Here is an 8,652-nt window from a genome sequence, read left to right as displayed (position 1 = left end):
CCCTCCCCGCCCCCGCCCCTCCTGTAGCCCATGTTTGATCACAGGACGATGACACCAGACGGTCTCCTGCCTCGCTGCTTCAAAAATCTACTTATTGCAAAATTGATACACACACTGCTGCGAAACTGCATTTAAATGAAACGTATTACAATAAAAAATCGATTGATGATTCGTGAATCCACCTTAAAAACGCCGATCTCGAAACAAGTAAATTGCTCTTGGTATACCAGATGAGACGTCCATAATCTCGTTTCTGACGCCATAAGACCAAATGATCTCAGCTGCAGAGTGCAACCTTTGCCCTTATTTCGCGTGCGAAGAGAAGAGTTGTTATTCAAAATTGAACCGTTTAGGTTTCGTGTCAGTAAGTTTTTGCACAGTGGCCGCCTGGCCAGCACCGCCCACCTGCCGGTCCGTCCTGCCCCCGGGGGCTCAGGGCGCCCTTGCTGTGCTCCAACGCCAGCATGACGACGCGCCGGCGGCTCCTGACAGGTAGGCCGCCCGCGGGGAGGGGAGGGGGAGGAGGAGGGGAGGCCGTCCAAGTGCGCAGCGGCCACCGGCGCCACCGGCCGACACTGCTGGGCCCGCCGGTAAACATTAAGTTTACCGAGCGGTGACACACTGGAGCGGCAGCACCAGCAGCAGCGCGCCGCCCACCGAGAGCACCCTCTTTGTGTAGCCCCGGGCCCGGCCGCGGGCGAGCGGCTGGAGCGGGGAGGACACAATAATTACAACCCCCAACCTGGACTCTGAGCTCGCCGCTCGGCTCGCCGTCACATCCGGTCCTCGGGCTACGGGGCGCAGAGACTGTGTAACTTCGTTACGCAGAACATCATCACCCGGCGGAATGCTCACCTGGCGCTGGGAGCGGCGGCGGGAGCGGCGTCTCCATGGCGGCGTCCTGGCCTGGTCGCCCGCCGGACTCCGCTCGGCCTGGCGCCCGGGGCGAGGCCGGGGAGGCCGCGGCGATCGGTGACCCGTCCCGGTCCCGGTGTGATCACCACCTTTGTCGGCAAAGGCGAGAGAGACCTTGCTGATCATCTTCATGTAGCACCGCTCCCCAGCCCCGCTCTACTGCTAGGCTAGGGAGCAGGGAGCGACACAGTGCCAAGCGCGCTGCGCCGCGCTGGCCGCGCTATTCGCGACAACGCCAACGGAGCCGGGCTGGAGGCAGGGGTGGGGTCGCATTCTGCACAACGAGTGCGTCTTGAAATAAGAAAGTTTCTACACCGACGACACAGGCTGCATTCTGCAAATGGAAAGGCAAAGCCAAGCAGGAGAGTTGTGTCTGGCGAGGTGCTGATGTAGCTCCCGGAGTCCCCACACCACTGCTCACTTACGTCCTCGCCCCGCCCCGCCGCGCCCCGCCGCTCGGCCCTTCCGACCGGAAAGCGATTGTCATTTCCTCGTCGCACCGGCGGCGGGAGGGCGCCCTGCGCAGGGCGGGGGCAGCAGTCGGGCGTCATCACCGGCCAGACGATCTCTTATGGATGGAGGCAGCGCCGGGGGAGGAGGGCGGAGGGAGGGGAGGAGGGGGTAAATGTGCCGGCCAGCTTGGCGCAGCTGCGAGCGATGAGCATGATGGTGTGGGGCTGGAGGGGCAAGGTAATCAGCCAGCGGCCCCCGGCTGCTCAGGGGGGGCCGGGGCGCGGTGCTTGCCGAGGTCGTGCTCGCCGGGGTCGTGCCCGCGGCCGTGCCGTACCCTGGCGCCGTGGTGCACTGCGGGGACCTTGCCGTCTGTACACGTGGCCTCGCCTTGCCTCAGGTGGCGCTGCTGGGTGTGGGGCGCTGCGCTGCCGGGGCGCCGAAGGGCGCCGCCGTAGCAGCGAGGGCACGGGGGACCTCTAAAACAATGAGATTCCGAGAGACGTGACGAGTGTCGAAGAGCACCGCTATACCCCTGCCTCCCTCGCGCCCGCCTCCCCCACCGCCCCCTGCCCTCTCCGCTCTCGCCTGCTCGCTCCCTTCATTTCCAACCCGGCTGCCGATCCGAAGCACCCCCCTCCCTCCCCACCGCTCAGCTCCAAAGCGAAGCGCTGCTCCTCCATTTGAATTTCAAAAATTTCACGTGGAACGAGGTGATGACAGTGTGCCCGCCCCCGCCCCCTCCGCCGGCTTTAGATCTCCCGTACTTTTTATTCCGCCGCGACGATTGAGACTCGCTGGCCTCTCTGGGCCTGACCCCACATCCACTTTGGGAAATGGGTCGCCCGGGTCAGGAGAGCGCGGTGCCCGGGGTCTGGTCTAGGGTCTGCAGAGCCTGTCCAAAAGTTTTACCCCGCTGGGTCACGGTTCGGGCGGGACGACGGCCCGCCCTCCATCGCCAATGATCGGACACGGCCGTCTAAATGACGTGCTCCGGGTGCAGAGGGGCTGAGCGGGCGAAGTGTGCCCGGTCCAGACTCATCAAGTAGACTCGCCCCCCCCCCCACTCGAAATTTCAAAAATAAAACAAGGAGCCTCCTACTCGTTACCGCCAGCTCAATTTCATGGTAGCTCGCCCTCCCCACTTCGTCTACCCCCTCTGTGATCCCCAAACAGCACCACAACTTTCCGAATCATCCCTCTCCCTCGCCCCGCATTCTTATCACAAACACTGCCTGCTTTGTCTCTACAAATATTCCAAATAAATTTCGGATATTAATTGTATCCGAGTGGGTGAGGGAGAGTGCGGCGGTGATGATTAGCCGGGCCAGCAGAGGAAGAGGACCCGAGAGGACTCGGCAGAGCAGTCGGCCTCCCGTCCCCTCCAGCGCGACTATGAAAAAATATTAACTGCGGGGTGAGGCTGTGTCAGCTGCAAGCAGCGGCGCGGCAGTTAGCTAGAGGAGAGGAGGGAGGGGGGAGGGGTCGCAAACTGGCTTCACGTCAAGGAGGGCGAAAAGCGCCATGTCACTGACAACCCACCACCGCTCTTCGCCCCCCACCCCGACCCCCTCTCTCACTATCTCTTTCTACCCTCCTCTCCCAGTCTTTCCAACCCTCACAGACGCAGGGCGCTTCACGGAATTCCCTTCCCAGTATCGGTCTTTTTCACACTTCGCACGCGCGCGCCCTCCCGTCTCGACTAAACTTTTGGGTGCCTGCGGAACGCGTTTGGGCGAGCGGAGCAGGGCGCAGGAGGAAAGGGGGCGGGGGCGGGGGCGTTGGCGCGGGCTTGTCAGTCGAGCTGGAGCAGCAGCAGCAGCAGCCCGCGCGCTCGTTAGAGCTGAACTCCCCGGCGGGGGTTGGCAACCCACTGCACGCCCCTGGAGGGTAGGCAAGATGCGTGGCGTGCGCTCACACACACACACGCGCGCGCGCGCACACACAGACAAACGCGCAGCTCCTCACACATGAGATCAGCACGCACGTGTGCACCTAACCTTACACTAGTGCGAGGCCTAGCGGGGCCACTCCGGGGCTTGGCGGCGCGGCGATGGCTTGCGCGCGCGAGCTGCTCGTGCCGGTAGGCGGGAGTAGGCGGGGGCCCCCGGTGGGGCCTGGCCTGCTGGGGTGCGACTGCGGCGGCGCCCCGCGTCCGCAGACTGACCTGAAGAAACACTACAAGTCCCGGCCGCCCGGTGTCGTGGTGTGGGGCTGCCACCACCGCTGCTGCTGCTGCAGCCCCTGCTGTTGCTGCCGCTGCTCCTGCTGCAGGGGTGGCGCACGCTGACACACGCTGATGCCGCAGTAAGTAATGAGGTGAACGCGGCTCAGGAAATGAAGCGGCGACATCTGATTAGCATTGTTCTGACTATGGTACGAGATCCGGGGGGCTGCCGCTAGGGCAGACGCAGAGGCGCAATCTCTGACAATCCATAGCAGAGGCACATCATTGTGCCCTACGGGTTGAGAGGGATGGGGAAGAAGTCGGGGGGCTCATCCATAGGATGTTCTGCTGAATGTTCAGTGCATCACTCGGAAAACTTCTGGTGCTCGCCGCACGTGAGTTTATCCCGCACTGTTTTTTGTCGGCCCAAGCAGATAACAAAGCTGTGACAGCCATCCTTCATGTCCCGTGTCCTCCCCACCAGTGGCCTGCCGGTCCGACCCCCCGGGCCCGGGCCCCCCTGCTGCTGGAGGCTGCCCGGCGCGGGCCCCGCGGAGCGGCAGAGACCAGCGCAGTTCTACAGGAAATGAGTTCCAGGCCGTAGCAGCAGGGCGTGGCCGCTGGGTGCGGAGCGGAGCATGGCGCAGCGCAGCCTCTCCCCAGCGAAGCAGACTACTCTGCGTGCTCTGCCACAGCACGATTGTGAGCACGGTGCAACTGCAAATGTGCAAATAGGGTTCTACTGGCAGAGAATCGGAACCTAAAGTAGAAAGGCATGACTGTCCGATCTGAACCTCCTGTACACTAATTGGTCAACGATGATGGCGGACGTCGGTGTGAAATGAGGGGGCAATAACTCCGAATTCAAGTGTATACCGGGTGAGTCAGAGAAGACGCAGGTGTGGGCGGGTTTACCCACCCGCTCTGCCCGTAAGGCACCATTGGGTAGGCAAACCCGCCCGCACCTGCGTCTTCTCTGAATCACCCGGTACATGATTCCCGGAATCCACGATGCCCGTTGAATCCCATTGATTCCCATCGTGATTCTCATTGATTTTCCGTTGCTTTCAGTGGTGATTATCATAAATTCCCGCTTATTGCCGGTGATTCCCGGGCTGGTGTGTACACATGATTCCCAGAGTTATTGCCCCCTCGGTGTGAAACATATCGAGCAGTACGATAGCTTTATGTGGGTTTGCCTACTCGCTACAACCATAGTTATCACACAGTCGCCGTGGTCCCTAGCCCTAGGTTAGGCAAAGCCGCAACACTGCTGTGTCGTGGCCCTGTCACACGGTAGAGGAATGATGGAGAGGGGAGACTGTTCCGCAGCCCTCAAACCTCAAACTACATCCACTTCCTGGAGATGGGTGAAAAGCTGATGGTAGATCCAGAAATCAGCGTAGATTGTTGCTGGGTTCAAAATTTGAGGAACATTTAACGACACGACCATTGACAATTTCTTTGATTCGTTCCCCCGCCGGCCCCGGGCAAGCCCCGCCCCGACCCAATTTTGTTTTGTGCAGGCGCCTAGCACCCCCTCTCTTCCCTCCCTCTCTCCTCGAGACGGACCACGGGAGTGCACGACAAAATTTGGTGCATGCACAGACGCCGAGACCTCAGCTTAATGCTTCACGTTTTGCGCTCAACACGTTTTCTGCGGCGTGACCACTGTGTGGTCACTCCGCCCGTGTTAAATCATTGGCATCAATTGTGTCAAGAAGTGGTAATGACACCCCCGGACACCACGTAGGTAAAGTAGGTATAGGCAAAATATTCAGCCTTTGAAGTGAATTGTGCCTCCTGAATATTTCGCCGCCACCCTTCTTATTTGTCTCTCCCGCCACGCCCACGCCACACCGCTACAACGCCAATTGGGTCGAAACTAATCAAAATAAATGAAAAAAGTTTTGGGATAACAAAACGCTGTGTGCGCCCCGCGCGCCGGCCTGCTGCCGCCCGGTCCGGCGCACCCCCTCCCCTCTGCTCTCTGACCCGGTCTTCTCCCTCCGTGACGCCCTGACGTCACCCAGGGCCAGCAGCGCCCCCCTCCCTCCTCCCCGCCTCCTTCACCTTCCGCGTACTCAACTTCAAGAAGCCGACCGGCTCGGCGAAATATTCATTCGCGCCGCGCAATGTAATCTTCATCAGCCACCCCTGAACAGGGGCCGGGCCTCGGGCCGGGCGAGAGGGATGGGCAGCGAAAGGTGAGCTCCACAGCGAACTGGCGCGAGGAATCCTCGGGGGAGTAACCCCTGCTCTAAATCAGAGCGACCTAAAGGGGTGAACACAGGCGCCCCTAAGTGCCCCCCCCCCCCCCGCTCGCCATTCAAGAGCCTTCGGAATTAAAGGTGACCTTGGCTCTCGGCTTTTTATGGGCAAAGAACGCCGCCTAAAATTAAGCGGGTATTGGGTACTAAAAGCAATGACGGGAGAAATAAGCACAAAGTAAACGAACGCAGAGTATCAAATCATATTTTAGGGCGCACCAAAAAAGGCTTGGTAATATATAAATATGCGCACGGCTCTACCGGGCTGAAATATATATATATTGTAACGAAATGGGGCGCGTCGCGAGATGTAGGGCGTCGTCATCGCTCCGGCCTGTCGCTCACCACCGGCGGGGCGCGGCGAGCTGACGGATGGCTGGGGGCGGCGTACTTTCCTGCTTCGAGAAGCAGAACGTCATCACCATGATCATGATGAGGAGAGTAGCTGGGGCTGGGAAAGGGCGAAAAAAAGAAGGGGGAGCTGGAGGGAGGTATGCTCGAAGGGGTTAAGTCTCCCACCCGTAGCCCCGCCCCGCCTCCAGCCTGGATATTACGCGATCACAATTTCACGTTCAATTTGTCAGGGTAATTGCGAGGCTGTGGGGGTCCCTCCCGGAGGGGCGGGCGGGTGCGGGAGGTGAAGCCCTCATGGCCACATTGCCCCCCCCCCCCCCCCCGACCCAACCGTCACAGGGTATAGACGTTGTCATGAGCATCATGCCGACCAAGGCATGGGCGAGAGACGCAATAAGTCAAATGTTACGTTTCAAAAAGTGACATACCAGGTGGCTGCCCCGAGCACTTCTTTAGTTGTAAAGAAAAACCCTTACGCACGAGTGCGAGCGGGTTGCCTTACTTACTCGGCCCGTAAGGCGCCGTGGACAGGGGCGACAGGCAAGCCCGCCTGCACTCGTGCTCGCATGCGTGCGGTACCGTACAAATACAGAAGTGCACGGGGTTAATCAGTCACCTGGTATGTATTTTCTTTTACCTCGTGCAAAGAGAGATGACGGTCATAAACATTGATTATATAGCCCTGAAAATACGCGCCCCAAGTCGTCAACCTACTCGTTGCGTGTGTGTGTGTGTGTGTGTGTGTGTGTGTGTGTGTGTGTGTGTGTGTGTGTGTGTGTGTGTTTGCTCCTCTGCAGCTCGGCCGGCCCGGTAGGTACCTCAGATAAGGTCCTTATCTCGGTCTGTCCGTGGCCGCCCAGCCCAAGGTGTAGCGCGGCGTGGCGCGGCTCGGCGAAGACCACCGTGTCGAGGTGATGGTGTGGTCCTCAGTCACCCTCGGACCGACCAGCAGGTAGCAGTGCCTCGACAGCCAGCCGGGGCGGACCGCAACGGCCCCACGCCCATCGTCACCGAGTCCGTGATGGCGTCGAGAGCCGCCATGTGGAGGAGGCCAGTGGTCGCAGAGAGCAGCTGCTCCAGCCCGGGCCCCGTCCCCGCCAGCCCCGCCAGCCCCACCAGCCTCTCCAGCGCGCCTAGCAGGCTCGTGGCAGCCGCCGGTGAGTTTGGGGGGCGTTGCGTGTTCTGTGGGCTCTCCTCTCGCCGTTGACGTGACCTCTGACCCCTGACCACTGCAGGAGGGACGCGCTGCGGGACCCGGGAGCTGACGCTGTCCCACGAGCTGACGGTGCGCGGCGCCGCGCTCGCCTCGCCGCCGTACTTGTCGGTGTGGTTCCGGCACCCGCAGGGCGACCCCGAGCGCTGGTGGCGGATGGCCGTGCGCCCCGAGGACGACGGCGGCGGCTGGACGCTGGCGCTGCAGCTCGCCTCCACGGACGAGCTCGGCTCCCTGTACCGCCGCCGCCCGCGCTGCTTGTCGCCCGGCGAGGCCTTCGGCATGGAGGCCGCGCAGACCAGCTACATCCTCAAGACCGTCGACACCAAGCTGGTCTTTAACCGGGGCTACCTCGCCCCCAGCCTCGGACTGGAGCGCTTCCAGACACACCGCCCCACCGCCTTGCTTAACAACAACTTCGCCATCCTCGGCTACCTGGACACGCTCCAGCCCCTGAGCGTCTGCGACCTCGGCACCGGCCTCCTCAACGAAGTCAGGTCCTCGTCGGCCGAAGACAGGGCCTTGTGCATCCAGGTGTCCTTCACCGTCGAGTTCCACGAGAGCGACGCGACAAGCTAACAGACATGTCAAAGTGCACTTTGTTGTGTTATTTTTACTGCCATGTGGATTCTGCACTGCGCATGCCCTCGTGGCAAAGTGTCCTCATGCGAAAGACTGTATGTAAGTGCGTGTGTGAGAGTGCGGCGAGTGTGTGTGTGGCTAGACGAGATAGACTGGACCATGGACTGGACAGGTTTTAGTACAAGGCGATGGTTGTATCGGTCAAGTTTAAACCGGCCTGACAATGAGTTGTTCGGACATTGTTTGTGAGAACTTCAAGATAAAAATAAAAACCAAAACGGTTTCCTCAAATTGGGAGCGCGCCGCTCACTCAGCGGCCCACGGCGAGCGCCATGCCACTGCCCGACGAGATGAAAAATTAAAATTAAAGTATTTGTTTGGTTATTTTGAAACGCGAGGAGGCTGATTATTTTCCCTCTCCCTGCTGCTGCCAGTCTGTGGGAATAAGCGATTGGACGCCGAAAGGCAATCGGAGCAGGAAACGTTTTCCATTATAAATTCTTCGGGGCGCGCGGCTCTGCGCGGCGCGGTGGGACGGCGTCTTTGTCTTTATTACTTTCTTATCGCGAACGTGGCGCAGCGTGGCGGAGGGAATGTCCAATATTATTATCGAAGAAACAAAAGAAATGGACCGGATTGGGATATCTTAATAATGCTTTGCTTTGCGATGACGCTGCAGCGCAATGCGACGCCTCGAGATA

General features: G+C 60.2%; 1 protein-coding gene across 1 annotated transcript; it reads left to right on the top strand.

The window, feature by feature from the left end:
• Window positions 1-7,056: 7,056 nt before the first annotated feature.
• LOC113201948 (uncharacterized) lies at window positions 7,057-8,343 on the top strand. Its single transcript, XM_026415960.2, has 2 exons — window positions 7,057-7,313; window positions 7,392-8,343. Exons 1-2 carry the CDS (start codon window positions 7,178-7,180, stop codon window positions 7,946-7,948), a joined length of 693 nt encoding a protein of 230 aa, XP_026271745.1. The 5' UTR covers window positions 7,057-7,177; the 3' UTR covers window positions 7,949-8,343.
• The last annotated feature ends 309 nt before the right edge of the window (window positions 8,344-8,652 follow it).

This window comes from Frankliniella occidentalis, unplaced genomic scaffold, assembly GCF_000697945.3.
Source record: "Frankliniella occidentalis isolate FOCC.00 unplaced genomic scaffold, Focc_3.1 Scaffold34, whole genome shotgun sequence".
NCBI classification, from domain to species: Eukaryota; Metazoa; Arthropoda; class Insecta; order Thysanoptera; family Thripidae; genus Frankliniella; species Frankliniella occidentalis.
Note: the sequence above shows the minus strand (reverse complement) of the source record. Positions and strands in the feature narration are given on the sequence as shown.

Excerpts from the sequence above, each read along its gene's own strand:
- LOC113201948 (XM_026415960.2), top strand. The coding sequence starts at position 7,178 with ATGGCGTCGAGAGCCGCCATGTGGAGGAGGCCAGTGGTCGCAGAGAGC. Across the intron at positions 7,314-7,391 it reads CAGGCTCGTGGCAGCCGCCG|GAGGGACGCGCTGCGGGACC; the intron begins GTGAGTTTGGGG and ends TGACCACTGCAG.